Source organism: Muscardinus avellanarius (assembly GCF_963383645.1).
Source record: "Muscardinus avellanarius genome assembly, chromosome: 4".
Classification (NCBI taxonomy): Eukaryota; Metazoa; Chordata; class Mammalia; order Rodentia; family Gliridae; genus Muscardinus; species Muscardinus avellanarius.
Genome location: NC_137789.1, coordinates 109,882,718 through 109,902,329, shown reverse-complemented (window position 1 = coordinate 109,902,329; position 19,612 = coordinate 109,882,718). Strand labels below are relative to the sequence as shown.

The 19,612-nt window shown below is 35.2% G+C and overlaps 2 protein-coding genes across 2 annotated transcripts in view; one reads left to right on the top strand and one right to left on the bottom strand.

Annotated features, from left to right (window-relative positions):
• TMEM26 (transmembrane protein 26) overlaps window positions 1-19,612 on the top strand; it is a gene marked incomplete at both ends in the record, with an annotated part of 52,334 nt that overhangs the window by 20,396 nt on the left and 12,326 nt on the right. The window contains 2 exons of the mRNA XM_080695063.1: window positions 2,056-2,169; window positions 5,473-5,693. Of these exons, the coding sequence (XP_080551189.1) occupies window positions 2,056-2,169; window positions 5,473-5,693 (335 nt within the window). The remainder of the gene's footprint in view (window positions 1-2,055; window positions 2,170-5,472; window positions 5,694-19,612) is intronic.
• LOC308261933 (large ribosomal subunit protein eL18-like) lies at window positions 9,015-9,581 on the bottom strand (the record flags this gene model as incomplete). Its single annotated transcript, XM_080694121.1, has 1 exon — window positions 9,015-9,581. The coding sequence occupies one exon, from the start codon at window positions 9,579-9,581 to the stop codon at window positions 9,015-9,017; it is 567 nt and encodes a 188-aa protein (XP_080550247.1).

Below are 19,612 nucleotides of genomic sequence, written 5' to 3'. Positions count from 1 at the left end.
TACTTTTAGAAGTGTTTACATCAAAATCATCTGAGTTTTTCATGATGGAAAAGAGTAATTTAATTTACATTTAGATTTTCCATTCACTCTACATTAAAATACTTTAATCTCTGACTTGGCATTAGGAAAACATCCTGGCCTATTTCATGTTGATAATTTTCTTATATGACCAATTCAGTACCTTCATTCCTGAATCCAGCAGAATGCATGGAAACAAAATGGTTGCGATGACTGGGAGCTTAAACCATTCATGAGGTCTGTGCATGAAGGCAAGACTAAAGTAATGGAAATGTTTTGGTCTTGATGGTGCCCCAGTCTGGTTTGATCCAAAGAAATATTTCTGGAGCTATTAAGAGCTTAAAGACATAACTCATGGTAAAAAGTAGCATGGTGGTTACCTGAACCATCTTCAGAAGATCACAGAGGCAGAGACGAATATAAGCATGGAACCAGAAAAACAGCGCAGAGAGGGTAGGCGTGAGGAGTGAAATCACTTGCTCATTGATGTCTTCATGTAATTGTCATTTACAGGAAAATCTCACAATCCATAAACAAGTGGAAAGGAACTCAGATAAGTCTGAATACTCTGATATAAACTGCAGAGCCATTTGTTTCCACATTAGCTCATAATGCATGAAAAATGACTTTTCTCCTTATATAATAAGATGATTATGGATTTTTAGTGACCAGGATGTCAAAAATATATGAAGGTTACCACTTTTAATCTATAGTCTGCTTTCAATCCCGCAAACAAAGTGGTCAGAAGTTGTGTCCTATTGACCATTAACTTCTTAGCTAAAATCAGTAAACTACCCTGCAATGAGGAGGATCCATGGCTTGGTTCAATGTTTTAATTTTTTGATCTTCATTATCTTCTCTTGGAGCCTTAGCTACACACACACACACACACACACACACACACACACACACACACATGCACATGCACACACACACGCACACACGCACACACACTGCACACTGCAAACAGCTGTATTTTTGTTCCTAGAGATATGGCACTTGGCCATTTTTCTTAATTATTCTTGTCATTTCACCCATAAGACTAGTTATTTGAATGATTTGGATGAAAAGTGGAAAAAAATAGCTTCTTGGCAAGTCTTTTTTTTTTTTTTTACTACTTTTACAAGTAGCATAAAATGATTGCTGAAGTATTCAGAATAAATAAGAAAAATACAATTCCCCTAATTTTCGCTTTTTCTTCTTTTTAAATAGTTTCTCCTTAATGACAAACATGATGGTCGTTGTGCATATGTTTGGGTCTTTTAAAAATATATTAGCACTGCAGATGTTTAAGAAAATTCTTCAATCAATTTTCAGGCTTTTTTTGTTAAATATGCATTGGCTGTAGCTACATTTTTCAGTGCTGTCTCATTCTTCTCTTATATACTTTTTTCTTCTTTTACTCTACTTCTTTTCCCAGATGGGGAAAATAATGTACAACTGTACACTTGCAGAAATTCACATGCAAAATGAAGAGGAAAGAAAAATTCAATCGTTGAATTTTCCATAAACCTAAACTGACTTCTGAGCTGACACTTAAATGTACGCAATACTGAACATACTAATTTTTTGCTTGTTACAGTATTTGACAGGCAGGATAGAAAGTAATTGGATTATTTACTTAAGCAGAATGGTATTTTAGATGAAGAGGCTTCTGGGTAAAAAACAAACTTATAAAGTAAATGCTTTCACCAGGTCGTACATGGTCTAATGTTGTCATGGTTGTTAGTTTGTGTTCTTCCAGAGTTCAAAAAAAGAACCTTAATTATCAAAACATAAAATCCACAGTTTTTCGTATGACTCAGAGCACATACATCCTCATAGGAATATGGAAAAATAAGACATGTAGTTGACACTCTTCTCACGTTGATCAACAAGGGGTTTTCTATCTCAAGTCTGTATTCTGATCTTTGTGAATGTTTATGCATTCTGCACAAACTTTATGCTGCTCAGGATCTCTTGGATAGATTTAAGCTATTTTAAACTCTACTTTATTGTGATACTGTGTGAATATTGACTCCACCCTCAAATTCTTAGCACTGCAGTGTTCAATCTGAAGAAATGTCGCAGAATAACAGCAGAAAAGAAGACGTCAACCAAACCTCCATATCCAGCGAGCAAGCCATTGGAGTGAGTGATATCATTGAGACGGTGAGGGCATTTCCTGACACTTCTGAAAGGGTTTAATAAAAGGTGAACTTGGAGCCAGGCGTGGTGGCGCACGCTTGTAATCCCTGCACTTGGGAGGCAGAGACAGGAGGATCGCGCAGGTTCAAAGCCAGCAGCGCTGGTTTAAGAGGCCCTGTTTCCAAAAATAAAATAGTTCTAGGAGTGTAGCCCGGAGGTAGAAGGACTTCCAGAAACCCCAGTACCACAAAAAAAAAATTATATTTTTATATGTTATTAAATATTTAAATGCACAAAATTTATATTTTATATGTTATTAAATATTTAAATGCACAATATACATAGCATATGAATAAATATTCATAACCTAGAGAATTAAGGAATAATTAATTCTAATAATATAGAGGTATTACACTTAAATATATAATATTCTAGTATTTTAATTCTATAATTCACACATTTGTGTTCTAATTATATATACACTATATATTATATATAATATGTATATATAATACGTAAAATATATAGTATATATTATATATACTGTATATATATGTGTGTATATATATATATATATATATATATATATATATATATATTAGTGTGTGTGTATGTTAAAAGTCCTAATTGTTTTAGTGAACTTTGTGAATCGTAGCAAAATTGAAAGGAAAGCACAGAGGTTTCTCATACGGGCCTTGCCCTCATGTGTAAACAGCCTAACTTGTTATCAACATCTTGGGCCTAAAAATTTGATGACTCTGCATTGACACATCATTATAACTAAAAGTCTATCGTTTACAGAAGGTTTTTTTTATATTGTATATCCTACAGGTTTGGGCAAATGTTGAATGGCAGATGTCTGTCATTATAGTATTATATATTATATATTTCACTGCCCTAAACATTTTATGCTAGCCTATTTATCCCTCCCTAATTCCCAGCAACTGCTACTCTTTTACTATGTTTAATTTTACCTTTTCCACAATATTATATAGATGGAATCATTAAGTGTGTACTCTTTTCAGACTGAATTCTTTTACTTAATAATATGCATTCTACATGTCTTTTTATGGCGTAATTGTTTATTTTTTCTTAAGGTTGAATAATATTCCAATTATTCCATTTCATTATCCATAATTTTCTTCAAGTAGAATGTGTGTGTGTGTGTGTTTTCTGATAATATTTTGTTAAATTTATATCCAAGTATTTCATTTTTGAGGGTGCTAATAGAAATGACGTATTTTAATTATAATTTCTAATTATTTACTAGTGCATATGAACGTTTGTGTATAAATATCAGTATAGGAAAGTTTGCATATTGATGGTATGTATTGACTTTGTATACCCAAATTTTTTTCTGAAAACTTGATTGTTAGTTTCAGAAGTGTTTTGTCAGTTCTTCGGAATTTTTTATGTAGAAAATTGTGTTACTTGTGAATGAGGGCAGTTTTATTTCTTTTCAATAATTACACCTTTTAATTTTTGTGTTATTTAGCTATCTGGGATTTTCGCTCTATATATTTGTTTAGGTACTTATTAATAAAACAGAAAATGTTTTTAGCTAAAGGAGACAGACTTTCTTCACCTGTATATTTAGCAAGCTTAGCATGACTTATTTTTAATGCTTTCATCGGTTCATTGTAATTGTTCATCACAGTGAGGTTCAAAGTCATACAAACACACGTGCACACAGATCCTGGTGTGTTTTCTTTCAGGTCTCACCCTGCCGCCCACCCCTCTCCATATATATTTGTGACATAAGTAAAGATACTTTCATACATGGAGATAATTTGGATTGTTTATCAGTTCTTTCTTTACTCCTCCCTACCTCCCTTCCTCTGTCTCCTTCTTTTGTTCTCTCTCCTTGATTATCTAAAGTCCCATTTGTTTCCTATTTTCTAACTTTCATGTATGAGAGAAAACATTGGACCCTTGAGACTTTCTGAGATTGGCTGATCTCATCTAGTAACCAATGTAGGTACTAGTCAAAGGAGGAATCGATAATGATAATATCTATGAATAATGATAATGAATACATATATATATAGTGAGCTAATATACATATGTTATGGAATTTTATTCAACCATAAAGGAAACTATAAACTAAATATAAACTATAAACTACAAAGTATAGTACAGAAAAGACTGAAGGAAATAGCCCCTATCACCAAAATGTGTTTTCTAAAGAAAGGCTATCAATTCTGTGATGTAGCCCTGGGTTCTAATGTTGTAATTCAAGTTCCAATCACAATTAATCTATGTCACTTTGGACAAGTCAGGCTCTCTGTTTCTCTGCTTTATATCTGATAATTAAAAATATTAATATTTATCCTGCTGATGTTCTTTTTCTATGAATTAAATAAGATATGTGTGAACTTTCATAGAAGAAATATAAAGACACGTACAAACAAGAGTCTTGATCTTCATCCTTGGTTTTAGTCAGGTCAGCGTCCTCCCTTGTCATTTATCCTCCTGTATTTGTGCATTTGAAATCAGCACTGATCAAGAGGGAAAAATGGATTTTGCACAAATGTAGTTAATTCACTTGCACAAGTAAATTAGACTCATTATCATATCCTCCTCATACCCAATACCGTGTAGTTTTTAACAAATTTTAACCTATAGGGTCAATAATGTACTTTAAAATTTAATGATGAGGCAAATGGGCAAGAACTGTCACATAGCAAATGTTAGTGGGATGTAAATTTTTCTGAGTCTAAGAATAAGGGCTTACTAAAATTTTCTTATTATCTTATGGATTATTAAAGATTTTAAATATTCAGTATGCAAATAATAACTCACAGTTATTCTATTTCTTTAAATAAGTGGGTAAACTTTATTTTGTTTTTTCTTGTTAGATATAAAAGTTTTAAGGAAATAATAAACAAAAGGGTAGATTGTACCATGCTAAAAATATTCCCAGGTTAGTAAATTCTGTTTTAAAATCTATAAAATGAAAACTACAGGACTTTGTTTTCTTATGTAAAATTTATAAAATTTTGCTATGTGTTATATTTTCTTATAGAGTATAATAAAATGAACAATGATTTTTTAAAACATTGTAAAAATGACTCTAAATATTGTATGGTACAATCATTAGCAATTATAAGGTTTAAATTACTTGCTAGTTGGAGCCTTGTCTTAAGGACCATATTATTTTCTTTTACAGTATTCAGCTGAAAGGGGTGTTACTTTCATTATTAAATAAAGAATAACTCCTGAAAACATCTACAAAAGCAAACTCTTAATTCAAAGCCAGGGGGTGCAAGGCATCTTTCTACAAGATGCTAGCTCATAATCCTTCTGTGTGTCATTTCTGTTAACTAGGCCAAAGTTTTTGTCAATAATTTATCTACAGTATGTGAGACGGTATGGACTTTGGGACTCCATCAGACATTCCTGTTACTGCTAATAATAGGAAGATGGCTTCTACCCATTGGAGGCACGATCACACGAGACCAGCTCTCAGAGCTTCTCCTGATGTTTGTGGGAACTGCTGCTGACATACTGGAATTCACCAGTGAGACACTGGAACTGGAAAAAGTGAAGTAAGTTCAAAAACGAAAAGACCTTCCTTTGAAGGTCTGACCATGCATCTGTCTCTTCATCATTTATATTTTGTGTGAATGAGGATTTTTAGTATATCTTGTGTTTCCAACGTTAGAATCATAGAATTTGCTGCTATTTAGGTACACATTAGGAACCAGCACCTATTTTATAGCAAAATAAAGCAATGAGCAAACCAAAAACATACAGGAGATTTCTGCTGGAGAAAGGGGCACGTATATGTGCCGTGGATAAGAAGATCTCTGCATGGCCACAGGCCAGGTGAGGCCAAGGTTTTCCAGAAACCTTCGAGAGTGGGATAATCATCTCTAGGTCCTCTTTCACAAGCCCAACTTTCGGGAGCTCAGACAATTATAAATGATCTTCAGCAGCTGAACATAACTACAATTCCAAGAAACATGGAGAAATCACTCCCCTCTTCAGTTTGAAAATTTATGTTGCTTGGTGCAAATAGGGAATGGGGAAGATGAAGTTTTATTTTACTAAATTTTATTTTTAGTCAGTTTTGTTCAAAGCGCCCAAAGGCTTTCTGGTGTAGATGCCTATAAATTAAAACTTATTGAGTTGGTAATTTTATTTTTGCCACAAGCAAATAAACTCAGAATCCATGATCACATCTGTTTATGGAACTACTTTCTTCCCATTAGGGATTTAAGTCTCAGTGCCTGAATATACTTTAAGCTTGGATTGTTTTGCACTATGCTATAAAAATAAATTGGCACGAGGCTGGCTTTTAATGCTACAGTTTACTTTATGCTCTGTTTCTCAAACAACAAAACATAAAGCTGAGAAAAATATACTAACTTATTGACAAAGCCTAATATCTCAATTATAGTACAAATTATATTTATAAGCATGGGCTATCTTTATAAGATCATTTCTGATTTCATGCATACTAATTTTTCTTCTAGCTTATTAAGTTGTCATATTATTTTTAAAATTTAGCCCAAATTGATCCATTGTCTTCAACATGTATATTTTAGCTTTATTGCTTTGATTCCTTATAGTTGGCCAGTGCTTTGAATCATATAATTTATTTTCAAATGTTTTATAGATAATTAAAATAGAATGGGATTACAAAAATAGGAAGAAATCATGAGAGACCACATAAAAACAATGAATACCCATAGTGACGGAGGCATGGCAATATAAATATAATAAACTATATGCATCTAAAAATAAATACATACATGCTAAATATCCAGGGAGATAGGGCGATATGTTTTACAGAGCGGGTCATAAAAACCTAAGAAATACCAAACTCAGAGTAATCATAATAGCCAATTTATGAGTTCCACCTACAAGTGACACCAAGGTACAATTTATAGATCTGTATTTGCCAATAAATATTGACTATTAGGTAAGCTTGTTTAATTGCCACTCCCCCCAAACCTGAAGCAAACAGAAAATCTCTTTTGCCAATCTGGGGCATTCTTCCATTCACCAGCTATGGATTTATTATCTTATATGCACGGGGTGATGTGCTAGGCAGAGACTGGGCGACACCTGGTGAGCCAGTGTCAAGTAGAAGGACACACAGCCCCACCCAAAGCAAAACTACTTTGGTCCAGGAAGAATGCAGGGAGCGAGCACTTTGGGTATCAACACACTGTAAGACCCCCGGTCTCTTCTCCCATCTACAAATTAATCTAAATGCTTCAAGAAGATATACATGTGTAGTTACATTATATACTTATGTGTACATTTATAAATATATGCATTTAAAATTTTAAACTTGTGTCATATTCCAAGCAGCCTTATATTTAGTAGGGGCCAAATAAACTAGAGTTATCTCTCTGTATCAAAGGTTCCATTTATTTATTTATTTATTTATTTATTTATTTATTTATTTATTTATTTTTGCAGTACTGGAGATTGAACCCAGGGGCATGCATTTTACCTCCGAGCTACATCCCCAGCCCTATTTTTTACTCTTTATTTTGAAATAGGGTTTCTCTAAGTTGTGGAAGGCCTCACTCACTAAGTACCTGAGGCTGGCGGTAAATCTGCGATCCTCCTGTCTTAGCCTCCCAAGTATTGGGAGTAGTAATGTGTGCCACCACACCTGGCTCCTTTTTTTAAAAAAAAATGCCTGTAGCCCAATGTGGTAGCACATACTTGTACTCTCAGTACTTGGGAGGCTGAGACAGGGGGATTGCAGTTTCCCGGCCAGCCTCAGCTACTTAGTGAGGCCCTCCACAATTTAATGAGACTCTGTTTCAAAATAATTAAAAATAGGGCTGAAAGTATAGCTCAGAGGTGGAATGCTCCTGGACCACAAAATTAAATGAATGAACACATTAATTAATTAATTAATTAATTAAGCATTGAACCTGTACAAGCCTTTTTTCTGATCATTTCTCCTTAAACAATATAGTATAACAACTTTTTTTGTGTGTATGTGGTACTGGGGATTGAACCCAGAGGCATTCTACCTCCGAGCTACACCCCAAGCCCCGGTTTTTATTCTTTATTCTGAAATAGAATATCACCAAGCTGCAGAGGGTCTCACCGAGTAGCTGGCTGTGAACCTGGGATCCTCCTGTCTCAGCCTCCCAAGCACTGGCATTACAATTGTGCACCACCAAGCCCATCTGCATAACAACTATTTACATAGCATTTGCATTGTGTTGGGTATTTTATGTAATCTAGATACAATTTAAAGGAAGATGCGCATAGGTTACCTACAAACATTACCTAGTTTTATGTAAGGTCCTGAGTATTTGTGGAGTTCAGTGTGTATGCAGGATTCTGGAACCAGTACCCTGTGGATACAGAGAGACACATGTGTTGTGACTCATGGGGCCACATTTTAAAAATTTGCTCTCAGTTTTTATTTTCTCAAATGTAAGTCATTTCTATTTTTAATATTAATGCTTTGTGTTAGTGGCTTTCTGTAATCTCTATTCCACTCTCATGAATACAGAAATAAAGTTTCCCCATCAAAAACTCAATTATTATAATTCCATAGTTCAATGGTATTTAACAAATTATAATAACTACACCATGACTACAATACAGATTTAGAATGTTTTCATTCTTCTAAAAGGATTTCTCGTACCTACTTATAGTCAAATTTCACTTCTGCCACCAAACCTAGACAAACCCTGATATACTTTCTGTTTTATGGACTCTTTTTTTATGAATTTCATGTAAATGGAATCATAAGATAGGTAATCTTTTGTGTCTGTATTTTTTAATTTAGTATAGTGGTGGGTTATTTTTGGTTGTTGTTGTTGTTGTTGTTGTTGTTTTGTTGTTGTTTTGTTTTGTTTTGTTTTTCAGAGTCCAAAATCTTTTTATTAACAGGAGTAAGATCTGGGATAGCTTTTGTAGCAATGGCTGGCCCGCCGGCCTCCGGCACGCTCGAAGTTCCGGCCCTTGGGGCGGACATAGGGTTTGGTGCGGCTGTGCGGGCTGCCCGGCACCTGGCCGAAATGCAGGTCCACCTCTGGGCCCTGGCGAGGACCAGAGAGCAGGACGGTGCCGCAGCCCTTGGGGGAGTCCAGGGCCAGCCGGTCAAAGGTGAGGGTCTTGCCACCGGCCTTGAGGATGCGGCTGCAGGCCCTACTGCTCAGTTTGGGCACCTCCAGACCCCGCACATCACCTGTTAGGGTCCCCACCTCCACAGCTGTCTTGTTTTCCCGGCCAGGAAGCATCATCTTCCAGATCATCCCGGAAAGGGACAGAGGTGGCCGGTTGGTGCGACTCATAAACAACCTCTTCAGCACAACTTGGTTGAAGGTCGAGTTGGTCCTTCTGGCCAGAAACCTATACAGCTTGACCAACAGCCTCGGGTAGATGTCCCGGCTCTTGGGCTCCTTGCAGCGAACCTTTCGGTCCTTATTATGGCGGATGTCGACTCCCATGATGGCGCCTCCTGCTCAGCCAGGTCCGGAAAGAGCTAGTATAGTGTTTTGGTTTCTATCAATTTTGTGACACATTTAGCTCTTTCCAGATGTTGAATAGCATTCTGTTCAATGCGTGTACCAGTTTATCTATTCAATGAATTGCAGGGTTTTTTGTTTTTGTTGTTTTGTTTGTTTTTTTTTTTTTTGGTATTAAGAATGATGTAGCTATGAGCAATCACTTACAAACTTTTGGATGGGTATGTTTTCATTTCTCTTGGGTCAGTACCTAAGAGTAGGATGGCTAGTTTTATGTTAAGTACATATTTTACTTATTTTTTTAAGAAAACTGCCAAACTGTTTCTAAGGTAGATTTTTCTCAATAATTTGCTCATTTTATTAAATTATCTTGTTTTGTATGCATTCTTTATATATTCTAGAGATAACTTCTTTATCAGTTATATAAGTGTAAACTTTGCCTCCCTGTATACCACTTGTTCTTATAATCTTGTCTTCGGAAGGACAAATTGTAAAATTTTTTATAAAATCCAGATGTATCCATTTTTCTCTTATGTATCATGCTTTTTGATATCATACCTAAGAAATATTTTTCTAATCCCAAATTAGAAATATCTTCCCTTCTGTTTTCTTATGGAACTTGTTAGCTCTTACATTTATTTCTACTATCCATTTTGACTTAATTTTTTTTTACATTCAATGTGAGGTAAGATTCCAAACTCATTTTTCATTTTTAACATGGTCTCTGCTCTATTTAGTGACCCAGCTGGGACTAATTGTCTCAATGATGTTTGTTATAAATATTCTTTCTCTATGAATTTGCCTTGGCATCTTGATCAAAAATCAATTGACCACAGATGTAATGAGTTTTGTCTGGACTTTTAATTTTGTTCCATTGAACTATATGTTTGTTTTTGTACCAAAACCATATTATTATCATGATAACTATAGCTTTATTATAACTTTTGAAATGGGGTACATATGTCATCCAACATCACTCTTTAAAAAAAATTTTAGCTATTTTAATTGTTTTATTCTGTTTCAGCTATCCTTTGCATTTTCATATAATTGTTATGATTATCATGTCAAGTTCTACCAAAACCAAAATGAAATAAAAAGAAAAACATGTGGTCTTGATAGGAATTGAACTAAATCTCAGGATCAATTTGGAAATAGTTGGCATTTTGACAATATTAAGTTTTCCAATCTGTGAATATGAAATATCTCTATTTGTCCTGCAACATTTTTCAGTTTTCAATACACAAGTCTTGAACTGATTTTCCTAAATGTTTTTCCAAACTATTTTATTATTTTCAATGTTGTTATTAATGGAATTGTTTTTCATTTTTACATTTTCATTGCTATAATAGAAGCACAATTTATTTGTCAGCTTTATACCCAGCAACCATGCTAAGATTTTTTTATTTTTCTTATTCGTTAGGATTTTCCACAGACAGGATTATGCCATTTAAGAATAAATAGAATATTTTTATTTCTAGCCTATATGCTTTCATTTCCTTTTCTCACTTATTGCATTGGCCAAAAACTCCTTTCAAAGTTGAGTAGAAGTAATAAGAGTTAACATTTCAATCTAAAAAGAGGCATATTTTGTATTTCTCTATTAAGAGTGAAATGAGCTTTGGGTTGTACATAGATATCTGTTATCAACTTGAGAAGATTCTCTTTATTTTGAGATTATTGGGAGTTTTTCCTTATGGGTATTGAATTTTTGTTAAGTCATTTTCCTGCTTTTATTGAGATACTTATATGTTAGCTGTTCTTTATTCTATAAAAATTGTATTACATTAATAATTTTCAGATATTAAACCAACAATATTGATGTCTAGGAATAAAAGTCTACTTAGTTATGATTTATTATCTTTTATTTTTGTGTGTGTAGTACTGGAGATTAAACCCAGGGGCATTCTACTTCTGAACTCTACTCCCAGCCCTATTTTATTTTTTAATTTGCAAACAGGGTCTAAGTTGCTGAAAGCCTCACCAAATTGCTGAGGCTGGCTTCGAGCCTGCTGTCGTCCTGTTTTAGCCTCCAAATACTGGGATAACAAGCGTGGCCATCACGCCTGGCCAACAATCTTTTAAAAATATACTGTTATTGATGTATATTGTAACCATGCATCAGATATGTACATAGCACCTGTTGTATTTCCCTCCAGATCTCACCCCGCTCCTTCCCTTTCCCCACTTATAATATTGGTATTGACACTTCATCAATGTACAGAGGAGTGTAAAATATTTTATATGCTGCTAAATTTGGTTTGCTAACATTGTTAATTTTTTTTATTTCTGTTCCTGAGGCACATTGATCTTTAGTAGTATTTTTTAATATCTTTTTTCTGGCTGTTGTATCAGGGTATACTGATTTTTTCAAGTACTGCAGGATGCATCCTCTCCTTACTTCTTAAAAACCCTGATGTTATTTGCTCTTTAAATATTTTGTGATATTCCTAGGGAGGCATTGGGGTCAAAGCTTTTCTTTATAGGAATGTTTTAAATTGCTAACTCAATATCATTACTTTATGTAGGTCTATTTAGATATTCTACTTCTTGAGTTAATTTTGGTTATAATTTTTCTTCTAGGAATTTATATTTTATCTGAATTTTTATTGTGGGTTACAACACTGTATATAGCATTCATTACACGTGTGTTGATTTCTGTGCATTCAGTGTGATGTGCTCCTTTTATTCTTTGGTTCAGCAATTTGCTTTGCTTCCTCCCAAAAGAGGTTTGTTTACTTGTTTATTTTGATTTTTTCAGATTTATGATTTTGTTGATCTTGAAAAACAACCAGCTTCTGGTTTTATTAATTTTATCTATTGTTATTCTCTTTTCCATTTCCCATTTATTTTTGCCATGATATTTAATTTTTTTCTGTCATATGTTTGTTTTAGATTTCATTAGTTCTTTTTATTTTATTTTTTAGTGTAGAAATTTAGATACCTCCTTTTCTAATAGGCATTCAAAACAACAAAATATTCTCTAAGCACTGCTTTCCCGCATACTATAATTTTGATATGCAATGCTTTTGCTAATATACTTCAAAATGTTTAGCAATTTCTTCTGTGATTTCTCCCTTAACTTATGGGTAATTTATAAGTGAGCTGCTTAATTTTATTTTTTGGAGATTTCCCAGATCTATTTTATTGTTATTTTATTTAAATTCTATCATATTCTGATAATATAATTTAAATTGTTTTAATATTTTAAAATTTATTGAAAATATTTTTATGGTCTAGTATATGGACCTACCCCAAAGAATGTGCTATCTGTGTTTGAGCAGAATGTGTATTTGTTCACACTTTATCATAGGTTAATACTAACTTCAATTTCAGTAAGCATAACAATATTACTCCATTTGATCATCACTCCATGGCTTTATTGCTGATAGCTCCATTTCATCCCCCTCCTTTTCGCTGTTATGATTATACATATATAATGACCTTGAATGTTATAAACCAAGCAATATAATTTTATAATTATTGTTCTTTATAATCGTATGGCTTTTAAGAAGAGAAGAAAATCTTTAGAGGCTAACATATTCATATATATCTTTTGTTTACCCATACATTTACCATTTTGATGCTCTTCATTTTTCTATAAAGATTTAAATTACTGTCCAGTGTAATTTCCTTCATCCTAAAGGACTTCATCTAGTATTTCTTCTAAGGAAAATCTGCTAGCAACAAATCTTAAAATCTGTATTTATGTAGAAATATGTTTATTTTGCCTCACTGTTTTATTGTATATAGAATTCTTATTTGACATTTTTCAGCATTCCTATATATCATTCCAGTATCTTTTGACCTTCATTGCTTCTTGTCAAATGTTAGCCATTACTTGTTTGTTGTTATCCTCCACATAATGAATCAGTTTTATCTTGCTGTTTTCAAGATTTCTCCTCCCCTTTGTCTTTTAATAGTTTGACTATGATGTGTGCAGGTGTGTGTCTCTTTGCTTTTAAATAGTCTATGGTTTTGTTGATTTTGAATCTGTAAATTGTGTTTTCCCTTTGAAATTTTAACTACTATTTCTCTAAATATTTCCTTGCACTTTTATGTTCCTCCTTGTGAGACTACCAAGATATAGGTGGATGGATGGATGGATAGATAGATAGATAGATAGATAGATAGAATGCTGGATCATGTTTCATAGGTCTCAGTGTGTTTAACGTTACTCTTTTTACTCTCTGAACTTCTGAATAGATAATTTCCATTGACCTGTCACCTAGGTCACTTATTCTTTCTTCTACAATCACAATGTAGGCATAAAGTCAAGCTGTCAAGTCCATCTGTTGAATTCTTTATTTTAATTCCTATGTTTTCAGGTCTAGAGCTTCTATTTAATCATTTTATATGCTTGCTATATCTTTTTTATGCATTCAGTACGTTTCTAGATTTTTATTTTTTTATTGGTGTATTATATTCATACATCATATTGGGGTAAAAAACTTGTGTGTACATACATGTACACATCACTGATTTTACCCCTATCCAATTCCCACCCCATTCCCTCCCCGTCTCTCCTTTCCTTGCTTGGCTTAGTTGTTGACTTCGATATGTTAAAGTACATTGTGTGTTTTAGGAATTTTCCTCTTCCCCCCTCCTTTCTCCTCCTTTAGGTTGTCTTGCTTGCTCCTCTGTAGGACTTCCTTATTCATCTAGAGTTCCTCCTATGACCCATATCTCCCTAACTCTCACATATTAGGGAAAGCATCTGCTTTCTTATTTTTGTGACTGACTAATCTCACTTAGCATAATGTCCTCCAGTTCCGTCCATTTCCCTGAAAATGATGTAATTGAGTTTTTTTAATGGCTGAGTAAAATTCCATTGTGTACATATCCCACAGTTTTGTCATCCATTCATCTCTTGATGGACATCTTGGCTGGTTCCATAGTTTGGCTTTGGTGAATTATGCAGCTATGAACATAGATACACATGCATTAGTTTGGTAGTTTGGTTTCCTGTCTTTTGGGTAGATACCCAGAAGTGGTATTGCTGGATCTAATGGTAGATTTGTTCCCATTCTTCTGAGGATTCTCTATACTGTTTTCCAAAGTGGTTGCACTAATTTGCAATCCCACCAACAATGTCTTAGAGTTCCCACTTCTCACATCCTCGCCAGCATCTGTTGTTGTTTGTGTTTTGAATGATTGCCACGCTAGTTGGAGTTAGGTGAAATCTCAGGGTAGTTTTGATTTTCATCTCTCTGATTGCCAGTGATGTTGAGCATTTTTTCATGCATTTATTGGCCATTTGAATTTCTTCTTTTGTGAAATATCTATTTAGTTCGCTTGCCCATTTTGTTATTGGATGTTTTTTTTTTCTTTGTGTTGAGTTTCTTGGGTTTTCTGTATATTCTAGATATTAGTCCTCTATCAGTGGTGTAGCCCTTTGTCAAAAATCAATTGGCTGAAAGCATGTGGACTTGTTTAAAGTCAGGTATTGTGATTCCTCCTGCATCGTTTTTGTTACTGAGAATTACCTTGGCTATTCTGGGCTTTTTGTTATTCCAGATAAATTTAAGGACTGATTTTTCTATGTCTGTGAGGAATGATATTGGTAGTTTAATGGCCATTGAGTTAAATCTGTAGATCACTTTTGGAAGGATGGCCATTTTAATGATATTTATTCTGCCAATCCATGAACATGGAAGATCCTTCCATCTTCTAAGATCTTCGATTTCTTTTTTCAGTGTTTTACAATTTTCTTTGTAGAGATCTTTTACCTCCTTGGTCAAGTTTACTCCTAAGTATTTTACTTTTTTTGTGGGAGATCCTGAGTAGAAGTGTTTTCTGAATTTCTTTTTCAGTGGATTTATGTTTGGTGTACAGGAAAGCTTCTGATTTTTTAAGATTGATTTTGTATCCAGATACTTTGCTGAATTTGTTGATCAGTTCTATATGCCTTTTGGTTGAGTTTGTTGGGTTTTCTAAATATAGTCTCATGTCGTCTGCAAATAGTGAAAGTTTGAGTTCTTCTTTGCCTATTTGTACTCCTCTGATTTCCTTTTCTTGCCTTATTGTTCTGGCTAGAGTCTCTAGTACTATATTGAAGAGAAGTGGTGATAATGGACATCCTTGGCTCGTTCCTGTTTTTAGGGGGAATTCCTGAAGTTTTTCCCCATTTAATATGATGTTGGCGGTGGGCTTATTATAGATTGCCTTAATAATGTTGAAATATGTTCCTTCTTTTTTTTTTTTTTTTTTTTGCAGGTCTGGGGATGGAACCCAGGGGCATTCTACTTCTGAGATACACCTCCTGCCCTATTTTTTATTGTTTATTTTGAAACCAGGTCTCACTGAGTTGCAGAGGGCCTCAAAAAGTAGCTGAGGCTGTCCGCGAACCGTGATCCTCCAGGTCTCAGCCTCCCAAATGCTGTGATTACAAGCGTGCGCCACCACGCCCGGCTGAGATATATTTCTTCTATTCCAATTCTTTGCAGTGTTTTTATCATAAATGGAGGTTGAATTTTATCAAATGCTTTTTCAGTGTCTATTGAAATGATCGTGTAATTTTTGTCCTTGGTTCTGTTTATATGGTGAATTACATGGATTGAATTTCATATGTTGAACCAGCCTTGCATCCCTGGGATGAACCCTACCTGGTCATGGTGTATGATTTTCTTGATGTGGTTTTTAATGCATGTTGCTAGTATTTTGTTTAATAGGTTTGTATCCAAGTTCATCAGAGATATAGGCCTGTATTTGTCCTTTCTTGAACTGTCTTTATTCGGGTTTGGGTATTGGTGTGATGTTGGCTTCATAGAATGCATTTGGGAGAGTCCCGGTTTTTTCTTTTTCATAAAATAGTTTGAAGAGTATGGGGTTAGCTCTTCTATAAAGGTTTTATTGAATTCACTTGGGAAACCATCTGGTCCTGGGCTATTCTTTGATGGTAAGCTCTTTATTGCTGTTTCAGTCTCTTTGATTATTATTGGTTGGTTTAAGTGTTCTATATCTTCATGACCTGTTTAGGAAGGTTGTATTTATCTAGGAAGTTGTCAGTTTCCTCCAGATTTCCCATTTTGTTGGAGTATAGTTTTTCAAAGTAGTTTGTGATAATCCTCTGGATTTCTACACTGTCAGTAGTAATGTCTCCTTTTTCATCCCTTATCTTCATAATTTGGGTTGATTCTCTCTTTTTTTTAGTTAGCTTGGCTAGTGGTTTATCTATCTTGTTAATTTTTTCAAGAAACCAGCTTTTGCTTTTGTTGATTTTCTGCATTGTTTTTTATTCTCTATTTTGTTAATTTCTGCTCTAATTTTAATAATTTCCTGTCTTCTACTGGCTTTGGGGTTTAATTGTTCCTGCTTTTCAAGGGCTTTGAGGTGTGTCGTTAGGTTATTTATTTGAAGATTTTCTTATGTGAGCACTCAGTGCTATAAATTTTCCTCTTAATACTGCCTTTAAAGTGTCTCGGAGGTTTTGATATGCTGTATATTTTCATTTGTTTCTAGAAATTTCTTAATTTTACCTCTTACATCTTCTATGACCCATTCTTCATTCAGAAGTGTGGTGTTCAGTCTATATATGTTTATGTTGTTTCTCTGGGTCTTCTTATAGTTGATTTCTAGTTTCATTCCTTTATGGTCTGAAATGACACAGCAAAGTATGTAACATTTTTTAAATTTGCTAGTGCTCATTTTGTGTCCCAGGATGTGATCTATTTTGGAGAAGGTTCTGTGAGCAGCTGAGAAAAATGTCAACTCCGCTGTAGTTGGGTGAAATATTCTATATGTGTCCAACAGGTCCATTTGGTTAATGGTGTTCTTTAGTTCTGAGGCATCTTTACTGACCCTTTGTCTGAAAGATCAGTCTAGTGTTGTGAAAGGTATGTTGAAGTCTCCCAGTATTATTGTATTGGGATTTATGTGTGACTACATGTCACAAAGAGTTTGATTTATGAAAGTAGCTGCACCTATGTTTGGGGCATAGATGTTGATTATTGTTATTTCCTCTTGCTGGAATATTCCTTTTACCAGTAAAATATGACCTTCTTTGTCTCTTCTAATAAGTTTGGGTTTGAAGTCTAACTTGTCTAATATCATAGTTGCTACTCCTGCTTGTCTTTGAGTTCCATTACCATGGATTGCCTTGCTCCAGCCCTTTACCTTGAGTTTGTTCCTATCTTGTAAGGTGTGTTTCTTGTAAGCAGCAGATGGATGGATCATGCTTGTTAATCCATTTTGCCATTTTATGTCTTTTTTATTGGGGAGTGGAGGCCGTTTACATTCAGTGTGATTATAGACAGGTAATTTTAATTTCTAACATGTTAAGATTTTATTTCTGTTTGACATACTGTTTATTCTTCTTTGCATAGTTGTCTGCTGGGAGGGAAATCTTGATTCTTTGGTTCTGGCATGTATTACCTATTTCTTCTTTGCAGTTAATCTCCTTGAGTATTTTCTCTAGTGCTGGTTTTTAAGACATAAATTCCTTCAGTTTCTGTTTGTCATGGAAGCTTCTTCTTTCCCCATCTAATTTGATAGATAGTTTTGCTGGGTAGGGAATTTTTGGCTGGAAGTTGTTTTCTTTCAGAGTTTGGAATATGTTACTCCATGCCCTTCTGGCTTTCATGACTTGGTTTGGGAAGTCTGGAGTGATTCTAATTGGTTTGCCTCTGAATATCACTTGGGCTTTTGTTTTTGTTGCCTTTAAGATTCTCTCCTTGGCTTCCACATTAATCATTTTGACAATATGTGGCATGGGGATCCTCTTCTCTGATTCTGTCTAAAGGGAGTTCTATAAATTTCCTGGACCTGTGTATCTACCTCTTGCTCTATGTTTGGAAAATTTTCTGCTATTACTTCCTTGAAGAGATTGTTGATCCCTTTGGTTTCACCTTCTTTTCCCTCCTTTATTCCAATTATTCTTAGGTTAGCTCTCTTAAAATGGGCCCATATTTATTCAATGTCAGATTCCTGCTGCTGGATATTTTTTCCCTAAATTAGAGACTATGCATTCATTTTTGGAGTGATCATCTTCTAGGAGCGAGATTCTATTCTCCATGTGGTCTAATCTGTTGTTTATACTTTGAATGGAGGCCTTTACTTCAATGATTGCATCCTTTATCTCTTTTTGACTCTCTCTGAATTCTTTTTGAAAGGCCTCTATTTTTTCTACAGTTATTTTCCTGATTTGATCTTGAAGAGCTCTCTTAATTTCTGTGTTATCAGGTTCTGATGTTGTGGGGTTGTGAGCATTTATTGCACCATTGTTATTTCTTTCCCATGATTTTGGAAGTTTGTGCCTTCTCTGGGTTCTTCCCTGGGTCACTATGACTTCACTTAAGGTGCCCTGGATCTCGAGTCTGTGGTATCTCAGTCACCACTACTCCTTTACTGGGTTGTATCGCAAAGTCTTAGACCCAGGGAGTCAATCATGGCTGCTTTAGACCAGGGGTGCCAGGCTGAGCGTTCTCCCACAGGAGCTGCAACTATGGTGTGATATCTCTGCCGCTGCCACCTCCCCACTGGGTTGGACTGCAAAAATCTCCGACCCAAAGAGACTATCTGCACAAGTCCCTGGGAGTGAAGTACTGGGGTTTCTCCTCTAGGGGCTGCATTTTAACTCACAGTTGTTGAGTGCACTGATGGTGTTGTATTGGACTCAGTGAACTTGCTCCTGCTGCCGCTGGCAATATGATGCTGCTGCCATGCCCTTGGCCATGAGGCTAGCATATTTCTTTTCTGGTTTTGAGCTCCGCTCTGAGTCCTTGCAGGGTGTCCTCAGCTTTCTGTCCACCCCTTCTCTCTGGAGCCTGGTGGGTTGTTGAGTGTGCTGGTCTGTAGCCGTCCGGTGAACTTGCTGCTAACGCCAGCAGTATGGCACTGCTGCTGCAGTCCTCGGCCGTGAGGCCAGTGTATCTCCTCTCTGGTTTTGAGTTCAGTTCTGAGTCCCCCTTTTCTCTGGAGCCTGGTGCTGTGAGGCCAGATGGTGCTGACGCGGCTCCGGCCGAGGCACTTGAGGCTGGATTCTTTTCTGGTGTCTGGTTGTTCTTCCAGCCCTCTTT